Raw genomic sequence first — 20,732 nt, 5'->3', positions numbered from 1 at the left:
ATATAAATAGTGTAATAAAGGTTAGAATATTGTACTTTTATTTTAATTAAAAATAATATAGTAATTATATAAATAATAGATACTACATGTGCGAGTACCATAATTCCTATATCCGCCCATATGTGTTATGAATATTTTTTAAAACTCGCGAGTACCTATTTGTAACCTATACCTATCCCCATATGAGTTTTACCGTCAGTATGTATGGGTACAGATTTTTTTTTGGTCATCCCTATCTATATCCAAAGTTTAACATAAATAATTTATTATTCTTGTTCACAAAGAATGTTTAGAGTACAAGTTTCCGGAACAATTGAATGATATTGTAATATAATTGAAATTCGCACCAAGTTAGGAACTACATGCTTGGTCAGGCCAAGTAATTACTCTGACACACTCACTCTGAGGAAGCAACCAAATCAACAGAAAAACCAAAACCCGAAACAAACAACCAAAACTACTGTACACATTTGATATACTTTCACTTCATATCTTTGGCATCATTGCATGCTTTCCGTAGGAGAAAAATCATCTATTTTTAATAATGTTTTATTCCCTGTTCAAAATAAATCATATATAACAATATGAATATAATAAATTTTTTAAAGACAAAACATAATATTTTGATTGGCTCATGACATAAAATGAGATACGGTTTACGACAAGTGATCTTTGTCCTTTTCCCTCTCTATGCACTACATCAATGTCTAAGCAACCTACACCAATATAGATAGCCTCTGTTCTATAGCTTGAGTCAGAAACAGTATTTTTTTCTGCCATTGGTGTCTGAGGAATTTTTATTCGAATAAGTTTTTGTTCTATTACTTAGGATACTTAGATATCTTTGCCTAAATTAATATATATTATTAAATACATATTAAAAACCCAATAAAATATGGTCATTATTTTCTACTTTATCTCCTTCTGTTTAGTAATATCACCTCTTTAATTTTTGGGCAGACCGTGAGAAAAAAAGAAAGTGAGGCATGTTTGTCCTCCACCTGTCTGAAGAGGAGAATAGGGAGTCAACGTTTTATGGATTGATAGTACAGTGACAAAGATATGTCGCTTTTGTACGGAAAGCCATTTTTCCCGATGATGAGTGACTTCACCATTTAGTTTTCTCTATAAAAAGTTAAAGTTAAGTACAATTTTCCATAAAAAACTATGTAAAATTTTACTTTTATGATTTTTACTGTATATATACTATTTGGATTTTTACTAAAGAGTTGAGTGAGATATATAGTATAGATTTTTTATTGAATAAGTTCTTATATGAGACATTTTAAATTCATAAGTTTGTATTTTCAATTGATGTGTTCATTTATAAGATGCATGTGCATTAATAGTATCAATATACAATGTCTTAATAGCCTTCTATTAAAAAATAGTTTCCTTTCATCTTTTCATAGCATGTTCGACTAAAAAATGGTGGTGCATACATTTAAGGGCATTATAATAGTTTTTCCTCGTAAGTTAAAATCTAGGTATTTAGATCTTGATTTTATATATTCAAAACACTTTTATGATAGAGAACATTGCATGTCTATCACTAATCAATCTTTCAAAGTGTGAAAATTATAAAAAACTAATTTGATTTTTTCTATTTGGACCACAACACACTTTATTAATACAAGATTTGATTTGATTTGATGCTATAGAATAAAATGGACAAAAACATTCTAAGCTTTTCTATTGATGAACCTCTTCTAGAAATGCAAGTTGCACATTAGAGTCTAAACCCACCACCTTTCTCTCTCCACCTTTTATTGGTGGCTTTTCATCTCAAAACTGAGTCAGTGGTTCCATCTTTGCAGACTAAACAAGCACCAATACCAACATTCCCAAACATCAACACTTCCAATAAGGAAAGAAAAATCCACCAAGTACACTTCACAACCATTTTCCTTACTTAGCTAAATCCCACGCCACCACCAACTTCATCTCCTCCTAAAAACATCAGTATTCCAATATTGCTAACAAAATCTCTATCTGGATCTGATACCTTCACAGAATTTCTCCACTCTTAGATTTAGTAAAATGGCTGCATATTTATGCTATCACGATCACATGTCCCTCTCACACTAAAACGCTCCTTTGCCTTTGCTTTTACATAAAACACACTATAAATAGTCAACGGTTCAGTCTTTCTTTGCTTTGTTGGCTTTTGTCTTGTCTTTTTTTAGGTGGGTTTGGTTCCTTTGATTATATGTTGGTTCATTCTGTGCCTTCTCATAAATATATAACCCATGAAAAGAAAAGGTTAAAGCTGTTTCCTTTCTTCTTTTGTTTGTGTTTTTTGCCATATCAGGATAAAAGAGTGGGAAGAAGATTTGATTAATGGCGAGGGAGAAGATTCAGATTAAGAAGATCGATAACACCACGGCGAGGCAGGTGACTTTTTCGAAGAGACGCAGAGGTTTGTTCAAAAAAGCTGAGGAGCTCTCTGTTCTGTGTGATGCTGATGTTGCTCTCATTATCTTCTCTTCTACTGGGAAGCTTTTTGAGTACTCCAGTTCAAGGTCTTTCTTTAATTTCTACCTAAACCCTCTCTCTCTTCCTCCCTGATTATTACTTATTATTGTTAATTATGCCTGGAATGATTGATGGATTGGTGGGGTTTTAGTGCTAGACCATGTGTGTTGAAAAGTTTACTTTTTGTTTTTTTGGCTAAGATCTCTCTATAACTACTATGGTTTACATGAACATAATACGCAGGCTACCCATTATGGTATATATTAAGAAGGATGGTAGTATATGCTTAAGTTGGTTCCGTTAAGGATAGTATAATTATAAGTAATTACTAATGTGAAGTAAAGCTCTTTTTTTTTACTCTAGGTGGCAAAAATTAAAAAAAGAGAAGAGGACATAGAACGCATTTTCTGAAGGCTACTCAGTGACAGTTTTGAGATAGTTCATAGTTGTAATGAAGTTATGTCTTATTGTGAAAACGATTGATGGTTTTCTTTATAATGCAATATTATCATGTTAGCTTGTCATGCTTGTTTACTGTTAAGATTTCCTCCTTTGCTTCTTTGCCTCCATTTATATTTTATAGCTTGATTTGCTCACAAATCGATCGCATACAGTGTTAGTCACTTTCTCAATCAAATGGATAGAAGTTATTGCAACTGTTGATTTTCCTCCTTATTTGATGGAAAGAGACATAGGCTAGAAGTCACACACAGCTGGTGTGTGAGAAAGTTTAAGTCTCATATAGAAACCGTATGAGAATTGTTTTAGTAATCATCTTATATAAGAGAGTTTTATTTCCATAAACATGCTAATTAGAGACAAGCGATGAAATCTTGTTTTCCATTGTATCCTCTCTATTTTATTTTATTTTTATTTGTCTGTATATCGCATCCATAAGTGGTCACTACACAATTTTGTATCACATGGAACAAGAACTATTATTGTTCATTAATTTACTTTCATTTGCTTTTGCTTTTTGCTTGATGTAACATAGATCTGGAAAGAACATATCATCGAACTTTGAGTAAAATTTTCTTTCATGACTTTGTGCTCTAGGGTCTACCTTATCATTTCGATCAACTTTATGTGATGTTGTAAAAGTTGGGTCATAGACATCAAATAGTGCACTAATTGCTTGTGGCTATTATACTGGTTACCTAATTTACTCAAGAAGATTTGATTAATGTATAGGGTTGATGGTAGAATTGTCAAAATATAAATTTTCTATCACACTCTTTCATTCAATATTAAATGGGTCGACTGTCACCTGCGACTTCTAAGACTCAAGTTGTTATAAACTACATATTGTATTTTATTTCTATTGTATAGTACTATAGTAATATTAAAGGCATTATATATATAATCTAGAGTATGAACTGTTGTCATAGGCAATCTTGGTGTGTTATTTGGTTCTCTTTTAACTTGGTGGCTATTAGTAATGTGATTTTGATGCATTGTCTTATGAAGCATGAAAGAAATACTTGAAAGGCATAATTTGCACTCAAAGAACCTTGCAAAGATGGAACAACCGTCTCTCGAGTTGCAGGTCAGTTTTCTGAGAAAAAAATGTAGCAAAATTTGAGTTGGTGTAATTCAGTTAAAGTAGGAAATTATTGCATTTTATCTTATGTGATTCCTAGCTTTTTCCAATAAAAATACAAAGCCCCATTTCATTTTTCATTTTTTCACCATATTCTGCATTGGCTTTCCACCTTTAGATAGATTCTGAAATTTATGGTTGTTGCACGAACAACGTATTCCAATGTTCAGCCTCATTCTTATGCTTTTAATTTATTAAAAAGTTCCTTATCTGAAGTATAAGTAAAGTGGTAGACTAATTCATTACTAGATGCAATATGGTTGTTTTAATTTTAATGAATATAGTGTACCTTCAAATACTCACTTATGTGTAAAAAAAATTTAGACGGGTGAAATAAGAGATATGAATCATAGAGAAAAATATCTAGATAAAAAGCAGATTGGCAATAGTTCATTAGCTTTTTATAAGCTAGTTTCTTTTATAGTTTATTCCAGCAAGTTTATCAGATAAATTATGAAAATAAGTTCCTTTTAGTTTGTTTTAAAAAACTCATTAAATAAACGTAGGTTAATATAATTTGAGGTAAGGGATTTGAGAATAAAATTTATGTTCCTCTATATTGCATCCATTTTAGAAAGGAATAGAGTGGAAGTTTAGTTGAATATTCTTTCCTCTTTTATAAATCGTTTAATTACTCAAATCATAAATGCAGCTCGTTGAAAACAGCAATTACACTAGATTGAGCAAAGAAGTTGCAGAGAAAAGCCATGAATTAAGGTACATGTCTCACAAATTCGTAGCACATTACTTTGTTGTGTTCTGTTGAAATGTGAAGATATAACAATGCAAAACATACAGGCAGATGAGAGGAGAGGATCTTCACGGTTTAGATATCGAAGAATTACAACAACTAGAAAGGTTTCTCGAAGCTGGGCTGGGACGTGTGATAGAAAAGAAGGTTTGCAATTTTTATTTTTATATTTTTCCCTGTACTGGCATAATTTACTTCATAGTTTTATATAATTGAATCTTTAAATGCTTTACAGGGAGAGAAGATTATGAATGAGATCACTGATCTGCAAACAAAGGTTAGAAACTTTAGATTCCATTATTTGATGTTGTACATATTGATGATGATATAATACACGAGTATATAGTTCTTGCATTGGTTACTAGATACACCTATATGACATGAAATTTTTATCTCACAGTTTAAGGAAAGAAAATGCTTTTCTTTTTGCATGATTCTAAGTTGACATACCAATATGTCTAGGTTGCAACAATGAGTTGGATCATTTAGGCTTTATTTTTTATGGATAAAACTTGTGCAAATTTCTTTTAACTCATTCTGGTGTGTTATTTATTTCCTAGCAGCCTCATCTTTATTTTTAATGTTTTTCTGAGCTGTAAAAATATAATACAAATTTTTTTATAAGAGAACAGCAATAGAAGCATCTAAAGAATTTACGGGTCGTCCTTTTATTTTATATGTATATGTAGTTTATTAAATTGATAGATTGTAAATGAACATATATCTTTGCTTTTTTCAGATCATGTCTTCTGTTATTTTAGACCGTTTTCTGTTATTTTAGACCTATGATAATGAAGGAAAAATAATAATGAAAATTTAAAAATTTTAATATGTGTTTTTATTGACCTGATGGTTTCAATATATAAGATAGGATATGAAACAAGACCTATATTTTGTTTTATTAAATTTGATTTTCCTTGGTGTCAAGTAACAAGTGTGTAACTGAACCTACGTACCTCCAGGGAATGCATTTGATGGAAGAGAACGAGCGACTAAAGCGTCAAGTATGAAGATGTTTTCTTTCCATTAATTTGTCTTTGTCTGAATTAATTAGTATATAACTTGTGCAAATAATTGCTAATAAAGAAAACATGTATATTTATGTGTGTGTTGCACTAAAGGTGGCGAACATAACTAATGGGCAAATGCATGAGTGTGAGAACATAGTTGGTGATGAAGCTGGTCAATCATCAGCAGAATCTGCCACTAACTTTGGCACTGGACCTCCCCATGACTCTGATAGTTCTGACACCTCGCTTAAGTTGGGGTAAGTCACTTTACTTCAATACTAAATTAATTAGCTTCTTCAATTTATTATACATAATGTCACCGTGCTTAAATTGAATTATAACTCCTTCAATTTTTATTATATGTTCTGATATGTGATGTAATCTGTAGTAACTCATTATATGTATCCTGGATTAAAGTGAATTATAAGATGAGAGTCATGAGATCTTTTAATTATTTATATGATAATAACAATTAACTATATATTTTCACGAATGTCATTAGTATAGTATGTTTACTTAAATTAGTATTAAAGTAGCACAACTGTTAAAAACAAGCTAAAAACCATTTATAACAATTTAATAACTATTACCTAAGCTAACTTTTAAGTGAAGTTGAGTTAAATTATTTTAAAATGTGTTTTTTCATTTTCATGAATGTATGGTTCATAATTCTTCCTAGTTTATTCCATTCAACGACTACTATTGAAATTAGTTATTTAGTAAGAAATCTGACCACCTTTTTTTCTTTCTGTATCAAGCATGTGAAGTTTTAAAAACCGTTTTGTTGGAATTGTTTGATAACGTTGGTACATGAAAACCTGCAGGCTACCATACCAAGGTTGAAGGGAATTGCGGTAACATATAATATGACCAAAGATATTGGTCTGAATTTCGTAAATGACTGTTGTACGTTAGTAATGTCTTCTCTTATGGGTACTCTATAATATATGATGAAATTCATTAAGAAAAAATGTAATTCCAACGTTAAAATTGCATTAATGTGGTATCCTACCATTGTTTTTCATTTTGGGTCTTGCATTTTTTATTGAATAGATATGTTGAAGCCAATCATGTAATTTTGGGGTTAACATTTCCTGCAGAGTAGTCTAGATGAGATATGAGCATCCTGAATCAAATTTTGGAAAATGCTCTTTCCTCATCCCTTAAAAACGGAAAGAAATATTTTACTTATAGATTACAACTGAGCTGAACGGAAGCAAGAATTGCTTTCTCGTATCTATAATCGTACAATTTACGGATACCCACATGGATAGTGGGTATTTTGCGAGTACCCAACAGGTTCTTACTTTAAATATATATTTATATTTTTGTAATAATCAATATATATAAAATAATTATTACATGAATAATAAAATTTATGTACATGTTAAATTTATCATTATATTTCAATTGTTAAAGTTCATTATAAAATAATAATAAATAAATAATATATAATTATAAAATAATAAAAAGTATATATATATATATATATATTATTTAATTAAAAAACTAAACTTATAAATATGCGGGTACCTGCAGGGCGGGTATCACGATACCTGTTCCCACCTTTAAGCTATTTTTATGGGTACTAGTTGAGAGTATTTTAGAGGTACTCACGAGTCGGGTATTTTGGAAGATACTCACGAGTCGGGTATTTTTGCCATCCCTAATTTTACCTATATAATAGACTAGTTTTTTTCCTAATAAATATATTTTAGTTTTCGTACAATATTTTACTTAAGGAAATACTCTAAATATTTTTTTAACGTATCAATCACTTGTAAAGCAAATAATTTTTTATTTGTAAAAATGTTCCTGTTTTTAACAATTATGTGGTTTTAATTTTGTTAAAAAACAATTTTATTAATATTTAAACCTTTATAAATAAAATATAATAATTAATCGAATATAACAATGAAATTATGTAAACTATGAACTTACTTTAGACCCTTACTCATAGTTCCTATAATTTTGGTATCCATAAAAAAATCTATTTCAAAATGGTTAGTTAGTACAGTTCCTTACACACACACAAAAATTCAACTTTAAATATACTGTTTCTTAATTACACATGAATTTACTTTAGACCCTTTTAAATGTGCTAATATCAAATAAATAAGCATGAGAATTTTTGTAATTTACATAATGTGCTCATTAATGGAAAAATATATCACTTCATTGAGTAGTGGAACCCTCCTAAATGCAATACAATTTTTTCTTCAAGGGCCTTGGATTAAAAAAAAAACATTTTCAACGAAAACTTGAATTGTAGTGTTTTGTATTGGGCACGTGCGAAAGGTAGTTGGAAACACGAAAATTAACGGTAAAAGCGAACATCCCGGGAACCTGGGAGAGACTAATTCTATAATCTATTTCACTCATTCACTCTTGTTTTTCCAATAATCTTTTCCTTTCATTTTCCCTTTCTCTCTGTGAAGTTTTTTAAAGCAATGGATGAAGAATACGATGTCATAGTGTTGGGAACCGGACTCAAAGAATGCATCCTCAGTGGTCTTCTCTCCGTCGATGGCCTCAAAGTCTCTACTACTTACTCATTTATTTTCCTATTTTATCATATCATATGTATTGAATAATAATAATAATAATAGTAATAATATAATTGAATGGATCAGGTGTTGCATATGGATAAAAATGATTATTATGGAGGAGAGTCCACGTCCCTTAATCTCAATCAGCTTTGGAAGCGATTCAGGGGTAGTGATACTCCACCTCAAAATTTGGGATCTAGCAAAGAATACAATGTTGATATGATCCCAAAGGTACCTACTTTCTTCTTTATTTTATACCATTTTGTTTCACAATGTTATTAGTTTTATATATATCTCTCATTTAAGACCAACATATTCAAATCCTGAAAATAGCCACTTCCGGAAGTAAGATAGCTTATATATATCATCTCAAATCTTATTAGATAGGAGACTCATAAACATAAAAAATGTAATGACAGCATAAACTTACAGAATGTCCATATGGTTATTGAAATTTAGGACAAATCTCAAGGAGGTAAATTTAATTTCTCTTGAAATTGGGAGTAAAAAAATTTCTATCAACTTTTCATGCATATTTCACATGAAATCTAGTATTGAATTTCTTTAACACCACAGTGCCGCAGTATGCTGATCCAAACCGATTTGGTTGAAGATCAAGTAATTGAATACAATGTTCACCTAGATTTCTTGAATTTCATAATCTTCTACAGATATCAAAATTAGTACTACCAAAAAAATCTAAATCAAGTACCCGGAAAAATCTGAATCAGCACAATATTTCACTAACTTTTCAATCGTAGTTAAGATAGAAAGAGAAACATGAGATTGGTATTGTGACTATTGTCTCTTGGTGCTTGCCAGTTTCCACCATTTCCTAACTTTCTGTTCTATATATACAACAGTTCATGATGGCAAATGGTACTTTGGTTCGGGTTCTAATCCACACAAATGTTACCAAATATCTGAATTTCAAGGCTGTGGATGGCAGCTTTGTGTACAACAAAGGAAAGGTCTGAAGCTAAGTAAACTTTTCTCTGTTCCTAGAATCAAATCATCTTCCATTCTTAAGGCCTTCTCTATCAAGCTAATGAATTTGAATGATTTCTTCAGATCCATAAAGTACCAGCAAATGACGTGGAAGCTTTGAAATCTCCCCTTATGGGGCTATTTGAGAAGCGGCGTGCTCGAAAATTTTTCATTTATGTACAAGACTATGACGTAAATGATCCAAAATCTCATGAAGGGATGGACCTTAACCAAGTTACAGCAAAAGAACTCATTTCGTAATATCTCCTCGCCCTTTGCTCTGCATCATTTGAATTTCTGAATTGGCTATTAACTTCCATAATATGAAATTTATTTGCTTGTGTGATTTCTATCAAAATGTCATCTATGGATGAAAAGTAACTTGGTTTTTGTTTCTCATTAGGAAATATGGGTTGGATGACAACACAATTGACTTCATTGGCCATGCATTGGCTCTACATTTGGATGATGCATACTTAACTCAGCCTGCAATGGATTTTGTAAAAAGAATGAAGGTATCTAGTTTTTCCATTATAAAGTTACTTCTGGTTCAAATTTCATATAAAGCATTGCTTAAAAATTGTAACGCTGGCTTTTGCAATCTCTCTTCCTAGTTCTTACTGTTTCCTTCAACATGCATTGCCTCAGCTTCCAGTTCAATATATATGCTGACATATAGAATATTCTTCAATGGTTTTGACACAGTTTTTTTTAATTTTTACTTGCATCTTAACCATCTATTAGGAATAAGTTTCCTTATGAGTTTATATCTGAAGCTGAAGAAGCAAGTTTGCTCTAGTGTGTTACAAGTTACAACACTTCAATATCCTTGGTTTCAATTTCTATTTTGTGAATATGTGTCCAAACTAACAGATTTGAAGTTCTAATTTAGTTTAACTGTGGTTTTAATAAAGCTATATGCAGAATCCTTAGCACGTTTTCAGGGTGGATCTCCTTATATTTATCCACTCTATGGACTGGGAGAGCTTCCTCAGGTTTGAAATACACACCTCAAGCAGTAAAGATTGGGTCCCTTGGGCATCTTCTATTTACTTTGACTATATTGATTCACATTTGGCAGGGATTTGCTCGTTTGAGTGCTGTTTATGGTGGCACCTACATGCTGAACAAGCCAGAATGCAAGGTAATATATGCTTGACAGTATAAAACAATGTCATATTATTTGTATAGTGATCTTCATGACCTTATAAACAGCTAGCATGGTGAAACTTGAATTAATTTGTGCTGATCTAGTCCCTTGTATTCAAATGATTTCACTTGTCCAATAAAATATGGAAATCATGGTACCGAGGATATTTTTTATCTTCATATTTGTAGTCTGTTTAATAACTGAGGTAGTGATGAGTGATGATACTGGATGCTACTAATGGCAGGTTGAGTTTGATGAGAGTGGAAAGGCCATAGGTGTGACTTCCGAAGGAGAAACAGCAAAATGCAAAAAAGTTGTTTGTGACCCTTCATACTTACCAGACAAAGTACACAACTTTTAACAATCATCCAATAAGAAAATCAATCTGAATTTGGTTCCTTTTTTTTTTAATGAAACCATTATGATATATCAATAGGTGAAGAAGGTCGGAAAAGTGAACCGCGCTATTTGTATTATGAGCCATCCTATACCAAGCACCCACGACTCTCCATCAGTTCAGGTTATTCTGCCTCAGAAACAACTTGGGCGTAAATCAGATATGTATGTTTTCCAAAATTTAATACCTTGATGATTTTCTTTTTTAGCCAATCCTCTTCAACTTATCTATTGAACTTGTTTCCAATGTGTGCATTAATGTTTTACTTAAAACTCAGGTTTAAGTGCTAATATGACAAATGTGAGTGAAGTATACAATTGTGTTCAGCATAAAAAACCCTTGGCGTTTTAAATGCTACTATAGCAAGATTTGGTGGACTAGGTTCGAACAGATTTGTTTCAGAAAAGGACATTTTCATATAACCATACATGTGTTCATAGCATCATGTCACAATAACATAGTATACTTGATGTTACAGTACCTTTCCTTCAACCATGCTTCAGGTACCTTTTTTGCTGCTCCTACTCTCATAATGTAGCTCCAAAGGGAAAATATATTGCTTTTGTGACAACAGAAGCAGAAACTGATAACCCTCAGGAGGAATTGAAGCCTGGCATAGATCTCCTTGGACCTGTAGATGAAATCTTTTTTGACTCCTATGATAGATATGAACCTACGAACCAGCACGATGCTGATAACTGCTTCATATCCACAGTAAGTACAACTTAAATGGAGATCAATATAAATTATTATGTTTTTGGATGATTAGTTTCACAATATATGTGGAACTCTATAAGTCCTGTAAAGATGGTCATTTTTCCAAATGCTTTATGCATGAGAACCTAGTTCAATATTCCATCTTCATCTAGTCCCCTTGCAAGAATATTAGGACATTGTTAACTCTACCACTCTACTTGGTCGTTTATTTTTCCTTTAGTCAAGTATGCTTATATATTAACTTCTCTTGAAGACTGCTTCAAGCTGCTATTTTGTTTCATGGGGTTTCGAGTTTAGTTGAAGGGGAAGAGTTTGTGGTGCATATATTTATCTGTATTGATTGTAACCATTGATCAAATTCTGAAATATAAATTCTGCAGAGCTATGATCCTACAACACATTTTGAAACCACAGTGAGAGACGTGATTGCTTTGTACAGCAAGATAACTGGAAAGGTAAATAGTGTTTTTATTTCTGTCTTTATTTTATATTTGAATTCTTCTGACACCCAAAAACTGGAAAATTAATTTGTCCACTGTCAAGAAAATCTGTATAGAATTAACAGTTTAAGTTGTTGGTCCAACGAAAGTATACATGCAATAATGTAGAAACTGGAGGAAGACAAGAAAGAGAATAAATAAGAAAATAATAATGGATAGTTCTAACTTCTGAGGACAATATTATGTTCATAAATTTTTCCTATAGTCAACTCCCTGAAATTAAAGGAGAACAATGAGTTGTCCTTTGAGTATGCTGTAGTCTTAAGATATGAAATAATATCATGGATGTGATTATGTTAGTAACTGGAGTGTATATTTCAGGGTTCTTGGACATGAGAACTTCCTTTTCTAGTTTGATTTTAGCTGTTAAAAACTGAAATAAGTTTATGCCATGCTACACTATTCTTTCAACTAAGCTATTTTTTGGATTGCTTCATCTTAGGAATTGGACCTGTCTGTGGATCTGAGTGCTGCCTCTGCTGCTGAAGAATGAAACTTGAGTTTTCTGTGGTTAACACTGCATCAGCGCCATTGCGCTACATCACTAACCATTTGATATTATTGTACTTTCCCAGCACTTCTGTATGAAGGCTGAAATTGATTGAGTTTTTTTACTTTAGTTTCTTTGCCTTCTTTTCTCTACATGGACCAAAGAGAATTCTCCTCTTCATGCAATTTGTTTGTTCTTAAGTCTTCATCTTTTATTACTAACTCTTAAAACATGCATTCATTCATTAGCCTCTGAACATTAGAAGAAAAAGTTATGTTCATTCCCAAGTTCCAAAATATATTTTTTCTCTTTCTCTTTCTCCTTTACCAACTGCTTAAATGTGATGGTAGTGTCATCACTCATCATCACCCCAAGTTTATAATAATCAGTTAATCACTATACAAGAATGGGTTCTCTTCCAAACATTGGTGACCCTTTTGCACCAAAATATAATTTTGATAAACTTATATACTTGGCTGGAGAATATTAATGCTATGAATTGTAGCAACGTTATTGAAAAGGACCGAGGCTTGTATATTATAATGAATTGTAGCAATGTTAATGAAAAGACACTGGAATTGAATCATAGATTGTGTTGATGATTAGGTTGGACACAGAACTTACTTGAACTTAAAGACCATAGGGCCAAACATGCAATTGATGGGCCAACTTTTCTTCAATAAGGCCATTGAGTGGACAGAGTTCCAACAAGCAGTGGTTGAAGGACACCAAAATAGACAAGGTCAACTTAGGTTGAGAAAGCCTAAGCAGACCATATACACTTATCCTGCTCCTGATTGCATGTGCCAAGCTTAATATAAGTAACAATATTATCATTCACTGATGAATAGCCTCTGTATTTTGACTTATTACTATTTTACATATGTATTTGGTTATTAAATAGCCTCTGAATCAGACACCTAATGTTTCTCTTTATTAACTTCTAAGTAATTACACATCTATAAGTAGACTTTATTAGCACCATATAGATGATGCTAATTATTTCATTATGAACTCAATCTACAAAATCAAGTAAATAAGTGTAAAAATCTTGTACTGATCTCTAAATGTTAAATGTTACTCCAATGATTCAAGATCACCTAGCTTAATAAGGACAAAAAAACACAACTTTAATATGGTGAGAAAATGTACTCATTTAATGAAGAGGGAACATAAACACTTATTAAAATGTATGGCAAAGGAAGTTATAATGAACACAACAAAATTAATGAAACAATATGGTTATAAGAAGGGTGTAATGGTATGACAAAGGAAGTCATAATATATACAACATCATGGGTGTGGATTTCTGAACAAAACCTTCAAATAACTAACTTGTTAAACTCACTCCTAAGTGATTACAACATCACTTTGAGGTTGGAGCAATTGCAATCTTGTCATTCCCATCTGTACCCTTTGGAGATCCATTTCCACCTTGACATGCAGCCATTTCCTTTGCCTCTCGAGTTGTAGCAGCATTGTCAATCCCTTCATCAATAGGAAGGGTCCTCTTTGATCCATCCAATGCAACACCTAGCACTATATTCTCTTCAAGAACAGGCCTGTTGGAAGCATGAGACTGTGAAGCTGGTTTTCTTTCCCCTTGTTTTGTTGACATGTTCGTAGGAAGTCCACTGTCATCAGTGCTCGTCGACGACGAGGAAATTATGTTGTCAGTGTCGACGCTTGGCTTGACATTGTTAATTGCCAGACTCTTAGATTGTTTGACATTAATGTCTTTCTGAGACGAGGACATTTCTTCTGGCATGCCCACCTCGGAGTCACTAACCTTGGTGTCTGTCTTGCTGTCAGGTCTGGTTCGGACAGTTGTTTTGTTATCTTGATCACCAGCTGGTCGTGCTGATCGACTTTTCATCTTATCATCTGTACTGATCTTGTAAGCGGGTTCAATCATTAATAATGGCCGGTTAGATACTGTTCCAGGACCACTGAAAGTGGAATCTGCAAATGGTATGTTCTCCAAGTCAGCAGCACCACGGTATGTTTTCTGCAAGGTACGGATTGGTGTTGCAAGTCGGGCCCGGTGATGTCCAATAACTCTAAGAAGATCCAATAGTATAGCCTCCTAATTTTCAGAATCAATGCATGGAAAATCAGCTTAATCATTGAGCAATATCACTAAAATATAAGGATATTCTACAGAACAAGAATCAGCTTATGAAATGTTGATCTCAGGCAATCAAATGCATAAACATAAATGGAGTCTCATACACGAAACAAGTTTCTAAAAAAATATAATCCACTAACAAAAATTAGGACAATTCAGCTGCATCATCAAAATAGAAAGTACCCCAGGATCTTTTTTTTTAATTTTTCAAAATTGATCCCCTGGTGAAATACCACAAACTAAAACATAGACTTAAGCATACAAAAGACTAAGCAAGCAAGAATGTAGCATTAAAAGAGTTGATTGCATGCCTCGACATGATGGAAATGGGAGGGGAATTATTCATGAGCTTCTACTCAAATATATTTATGATGAATTTTTTAACTTCACACATGAAGTTCTTTGCTTTATTTAATTATTGACAGAATTCTAGCACTAGTTTACAACAGCTCTATTTCTCAGATTTGCATTATGACTGTGAGGGCAGCATCACGTGACATGGCATCTTCTAGATAAATAAGGAAGTATTTCTCACCTTAACACACAAATATTCTTCAAAATGTGAGGTCTTGACAAAACAAGACACCAGAATCTGTGAAAATCATAGAAAAAACATTATATTTTATATATAAATATATGCAAGCATAGACTAATAATTCTTGCCTCTATCTTGTTTATGGAACAATGATGTACTTATAGAAAAGAGGAGCAAAGAATAAAATCTCATTTAACATCCCTGTCAACAATCACAGAATCATTGAATCGCACAATACTCTAGCCATTTAATACTAACCAAAAGAGCCTGATTTTCAGGATTTATGTTTTCCAAAAATACTCTCCTATGCAACCTCTGCTGCTCAACTTGAGGATTTTTGGATAATACTTTCCGCATGTCAGCAACTATGTTCTGCAGAAGCACCAAACCAACTGTTACAGGGAAAACTATCATAAAAGGCAAAACTATCGTGAAAAGCCAGTTAAATATAAAGAACAAAACTACTACTCACATTAATCTTATTTACATCCAAATGACTAATGGCTAAGTGGGTTTTGATCCGCCAATGCGTTTTCTGGCTGAGGTTTCGTACAACATTGACTGTAAATTTGTGGTTTGGAATATGGATAGCTTCACGGTCTTCACCTCTTATAATTGTTGGTGACCACCAGCCAACATGCTGCATAGCAAGAAAACATCAATGCCTCATATGTCAAAAACACTACACTTTATTTTGTAATTTCTTTCTGTTAAGTTATGTATATAATAACCATACTGTACATATTTAATATATAATTCTAAATTAGACTAGTTAAAATGGTGCAATTTAACACACCTCAACAGTACCGGAAACCTCATATCCTTCGATCTTTGTTTGAATCCATTCATTAACCACAAAAGGCCGAGTTGCATGAATCATCGCACTCGAAAGGAAATTTGTAAATATCTAAACAGAGAACTTAACGTCAGTATGTGCCACAATACCATTGTTACACCTACAACTAGAATTCAAGAGAATTGGGATGATCAGATGCAAAAATAAATCCCACACCTCACGACCAGCAAGAGTCAGCAGAACTGTCCCAAGACCTCCTGCAGTCACCCATTTCTGGGTAGAGAAGCCCAACAATTCCATGAACAGTGAAAAGGCAGCAATCCATACTGCCGAATAAACAGCTTTGCCTGCAAATTGGAATCCCATCTGGAGAAAAAACACAGACGATTTATTATATCTTCAAAATTGAACCACGACTAAAACCAGTCATTATACTGAATCCAGGATTTTACAAGTATTCTCTTAAATACATCACAGTTGCCAAGCTGTGTCTTCCATAAATGAGCTATTATATAAATATATGCATGACCATAATAAATGCCTTTAGCCAATAAACATGCAAAATATATAGCCCTCGTATACCCAAGTGCTATTAATTCAAAATATTTCCTGCAAATAAAACATGACCTAGTAGATTGATAGGGAGAAATTGTTATCCAAAAGCTGAAAAATTACACACCATTTAGTTGGACATATTGCCCAACATAGCCAGCTAATTGATTTGAAAATCAAAATTTAACTGAGACATTCTAACAATTAAATTTATGACAGTGGAAGGGTAATAAATGGAATTGGTAGTATATTTTTCATGTTTGAACTTCAAACTAGACTATAATGTTAGTTTCCTTTACATAAAGAAAACATACATACATTTCTTGTCTCACTTGCATCAGTGTTATCCATTAAGAATTTCTGTGCTTGTTGAATCACACTGCAGAAGAGTATTGCACATATGGAAGTAAAACTTAGTAATCACAGTAAGGAATTAAAAATCAGATTGGAGTACTCAAGCTGGCTACAAAAATGTTGTCTCATAAAAAAATACAGGTGAAGGGTCCAATAAAGAAAATAAGAAAAAAGTGAAACTAACTATGCAAGGAATCACAATTTGTGATGATAGTTGAAAACTAGACAATTTCTCTCATAAAAAAGGAAGAAAACCCCAGAGTTTAAGACAAATTATTTCAAATGGAGGTTATTAAGTGCATCATTAACTCAAGAGACCAGAGATCATGTGAAGGCAAGGAAATAATAGGCTTACCTTGATAAACAATAGGCGAAGGCCACTACAGTTGACAATGATCTTACGAAGTGCAAAAGCCTTTCCTTAACAACCTGCCCAGTTTCTGTAGGTAGAACTGCTGGCTCCAATGCTCTGCAATTAGCCAAGAATTAAGTACCAGGAGAACGGACGCACCACAGAAACATATAAATCAAATAATAGATTCACCATCTGGTAAAGTAATTATTTCATAACAGCGAAACCTGCAAATAAGTATTGCTCCAGTCCATAACAGTAATGGTCGAATGTAAGAAGTTACTATATAATGTGTGGTACTCTTCTTCCAACTATTATCACTCCTCTGCAAAATAAAATGAACAATATCAGACTTGGGTATTAATCGCATTGAATCAGTTAATGGAAGAGAAATAGAATATCTGCATCACAACCTGAAAAAACAGTTTCCTTGTCTGACACATAAATGGGCCTAAACCCCACAGTGCAAAAATGATAATACCAACTGCAGGAATCAACTTTACTATGACAGGACTACTTTGTAGCACATTATAGGACCTGGAAAAACAATATGTTAGTCTATACCAACAGAGAAAAAAAATCATAACACTAAGTTTGAACACCTTTTAGCTGCAAAATCACAAAATTTACCTTGCCAAAACGGTAGCAGCCACCTTAACAACAGGTATCTCACTTGGTTGGCCTGGCACTAGAAAAGAATGGCACTTAAAAGCGCGAGATTTATAAGATAATGTATGTGTTGGCTTGCCTATTTGACGGAAGTGTTGAAAACCCCGGCAATCCTGTTTCATAAACTGTAATAGAAGATTGGCTCAGAGTACTTCCTAATGAAAATTAAATGGACATGCAATTTCTTTAATTTTGAAAATGTATTATTTTTCATCTTGGCACTATTATGTTAACATTCAACCACCAGAAAATTGAGGCACAAAAGGAGCACACCTGATAATATTGCTGAAACTGGCAGAACGCTAATGAATGGGTCATTTGTTGAAGTATAAAAAAACCATACTACACGCAAACCCCTTTGTTTTTAGGTGTTATACATTCAGATTACAGTGTAATATATTTCTGAGATAAGCAAATGATTACAAGACAAGATATCGTGTATAGTCAAATTTAAATAATATCATGAATTCATAACTTGAAGAAAATGGGTTTGGTGTCATATCATGCGAAAGAGTAAGCTTCATAACAATGCCACAGAAATATTTTCGCACACCAATGTACATTTAATTAACAGCAAGCAACAAAATGATATCACAATTCACAGCATTTTAAGAACATACCGAAACAGGATATGAAGGACCTGCACTCAATAAATATATATTTCCTCTTCCTATTGCCCCCTGTAAATCATAGTGAGGTGAGAACAGAGGGAAAAATGATTGAACTTACAAAAAATAAGGAACTAAAGGGAATTCTCATACCGGATGTTTATTGCAGCGCAGGTTCATGCAAAGTCCCAGTCCATGGGACAGCTGCATAGTACCAGGAAGAGCCATTATAGTATCCAAACGGATAGCCGAGGGGTCTCACAAGCAGCCGAAGGGTGTATAAAACAATTTTTTATACTATTGCAGACTTGAACACAATTCAATATGGTATATACAGATGAAGTGGCACAAACCGACTTTGATAATCTTAGCTTCCTGTGATTAAACTGATATTAATTATGTATGAATCAAAGGTTAGGGATATCAAATATGTACACTTTTTAGTTTTCAGAGCCTCAATTCCAGAAGGGTGGAAAAAATTGTATATCTCCAGAATGACTGAAATCTGCTCCCTATGTCACAACACATATAATAAAAACCTATATGCCTGATTATGTCTAAACATCTGGTGCAAGATTATGTGTAGAAGTTTTGGGCACAAATCAACCACTATTGTGCACCTTATAGTTGCAGTTAATAGCTAAACTAAAACAGGATCATTATTTATCATCATGAATCAACCTATTCAATACTCAAAAATTCCATTTTTATTGTTTCCCTTGCAGCACCATCTAACTTAGCATCAAAAGTTCAAAACACCCTATACACAAAAATCCTAGTTAGCCCTGAATTCTTAACCACCAAAAGAAACAGTTTAATCCGTAAAATACTAAGATTAAAAAGGAAAAACTGAAAGAAAAAAACCTAGATAGCCCCTTTGTAAACATTATATATATATAATATACAACAGCAGCTTGAGACTCAAAACCAATTAGAGGCACAAAGATTTTAAAAAAAATGAAAGAGGGGGTGAAATAAAACTTTGAATTAAGTTGGGGCAATTGAGACCTAAGTTTAAAAGAATTGAAATTTGGAAAATAGTGGGTTATACCTTTGATGGGGATGAAGAATGAGAAAGGGGCAGGTGGCTCAAAAGAGTCTCACAACATTTATCTAAACAAACTTCCAAACCTAAGTGTGGATTTTGTGTCCTTTTTCTTGGTTTCTTCTTCGTGGTGCAAAGCAAAAGGATACCACACTACATTTGTCGTTTAATTTCATGTGGGCCTAACCGAAAGTCTTAGCCACAATTTTTGTTTACCACGTGTCCTTGCAAACGAACATGTTTCTACACACGGATAAGGATCTGATGTCTCAAACCCTGTCTTAAACTTTGTCACAGACCAATCATATTATGTCATGTCAGTTAAAAAAATTAAATAATCATAACTTTTCATTGTGATTGGCTAGTTGTCCCACTTATCACATCCATGGTTCTCCATTTTGTTTTGTACTAACTATGCGTAAATTAGTTGAGGGAGAAATATTTTCGTGTAATGAACTAATTCATTATAAAGTGCATTTGTTCTTTTTAATAAACATCTTTTTTTAAATATTGAACTTTTGATTTTTTTAATTTTTATACAAACCTAGCAAAAAAAATTACCACCAACACTTTATTAGTTATTAATGGTTGATTTCAGTTTAATTTGATGCCATTTAATTTTTTGATTGAAGATTGGTTAAATTTAAGTTTATATATTTTAGAGTTGATTTATCAGCTTAAGTTTATGTCAATTATCAACTAACGATTGATTGATGTATATATAAAAAGATAAATGATAAATTGATTTGTATGAAAATTAAATTTTAATTTATATATATTATATTCATATAAAATTCATATTTATATAATAATTCTAGAATATTTTTAAAATATGTATTATGTATTTTATGGATTTGAGTTTCAAACTAATGTGACTTAGTTAACTTAACCTGTTTCTAATCTTCTGAATTTTGGATCAAATGGAGAATGGCTAAAATGAAATCAAAAACCATTACATACTAATTTGGTGAATGCGTGGAAGTAATCTTTATATTCGCACGATGAAGTTGTAATTATCGTCTTTCTTAGCAACGTGTATGTGTGGATTGTTTCGTTCTGAGCCTATG

General features: G+C 32.6%; 3 protein-coding genes across 8 annotated transcripts; 2 read left to right on the top strand and 1 right to left on the bottom strand.

Annotated features, from left to right (window-relative positions):
* Positions 467-19,815, bottom strand: LOC109331400 (mechanosensitive ion channel protein 2, chloroplastic-like). Of its 5 annotated transcripts, XM_019565857.1 has the most exons (16): positions 19,672-19,815; positions 18,774-18,995; positions 18,633-18,692; positions 17,974-18,137; positions 17,757-17,880; positions 17,571-17,668; positions 17,347-17,460; positions 16,956-17,016; positions 16,302-16,451; positions 16,086-16,196; positions 15,762-15,929; positions 15,548-15,661; positions 15,290-15,346; positions 14,401-14,712; positions 8,562-8,566; positions 6,017-6,044 (listed from the first exon to the last, which is right to left on the bottom strand). In XM_019565857.1, the coding sequence occupies exons 2-16, from the start codon at positions 18,846-18,848 to the stop codon at positions 6,017-6,019; spliced, it is 1,641 nt and encodes a 546-aa protein (XP_019421402.1). In that variant the 5' UTR covers positions 18,849-18,995; positions 19,672-19,815. The 5 variants fall into 5 exon arrangements, with proteins under 5 accessions (XP_019421403.1, XP_019421402.1, XP_019421400.1 ...); XM_019565858.1 differs by lacking the exons at positions 6,017-6,044; positions 8,562-8,566 and adding an exon at positions 467-502 and having other exon boundaries at positions 14,398-14,712; XM_019565855.1 differs by lacking the exons at positions 6,017-6,044; positions 8,562-8,566 and having other exon boundaries at positions 13,782-14,712; positions 18,774-19,006; positions 19,672-19,814.
* LOC109331402 (MADS-box protein JOINTLESS-like) lies at positions 1,665-6,865 on the top strand. Of its 2 annotated transcripts, XM_019565861.1 has the most exons (9): positions 1,667-2,189; positions 2,306-2,522; positions 3,943-4,021; positions 4,728-4,792; positions 4,874-4,973; positions 5,062-5,103; positions 5,789-5,830; positions 5,948-6,093; positions 6,661-6,865. In XM_019565861.1, the coding sequence occupies exons 2-9, from the start codon at positions 2,341-2,343 to the stop codon at positions 6,677-6,679; spliced, it is 675 nt and encodes a 224-aa protein (XP_019421406.1). In that variant the 5' UTR covers positions 1,667-2,189; positions 2,306-2,340; the 3' UTR covers positions 6,680-6,865. The 2 variants fall into 2 exon arrangements, with proteins under 2 accessions (XP_019421407.1, XP_019421406.1); XM_019565862.1 differs by lacking the exon at positions 5,789-5,830 and having other exon boundaries at positions 1,665-2,522.
* On the top strand, positions 8,155-12,935 carry LOC109331401 (guanosine nucleotide diphosphate dissociation inhibitor At5g09550-like). Its single transcript, XM_019565860.1, has 13 exons — positions 8,155-8,373; positions 8,470-8,616; positions 9,249-9,356; positions 9,457-9,629; positions 9,776-9,887; positions 10,287-10,367; positions 10,454-10,516; positions 10,767-10,868; positions 10,959-11,083; positions 11,423-11,633; positions 12,017-12,091; positions 12,579-12,668; positions 12,710-12,935. The coding sequence occupies exons 1-12, from the start codon at positions 8,287-8,289 to the stop codon at positions 12,627-12,629; spliced, it is 1,335 nt and encodes a 444-aa protein (XP_019421405.1). The 5' UTR covers positions 8,155-8,286; the 3' UTR covers positions 12,630-12,668; positions 12,710-12,935.

Source organism: Lupinus angustifolius, chromosome LG17, assembly GCF_001865875.1.
Source record: "Lupinus angustifolius cultivar Tanjil chromosome LG17, LupAngTanjil_v1.0, whole genome shotgun sequence".
NCBI lineage: Eukaryota > Viridiplantae > Streptophyta > Magnoliopsida > Fabales > Fabaceae > Lupinus > Lupinus angustifolius.
This window is presented reverse-complemented; position numbering and strand designations above follow the sequence as displayed.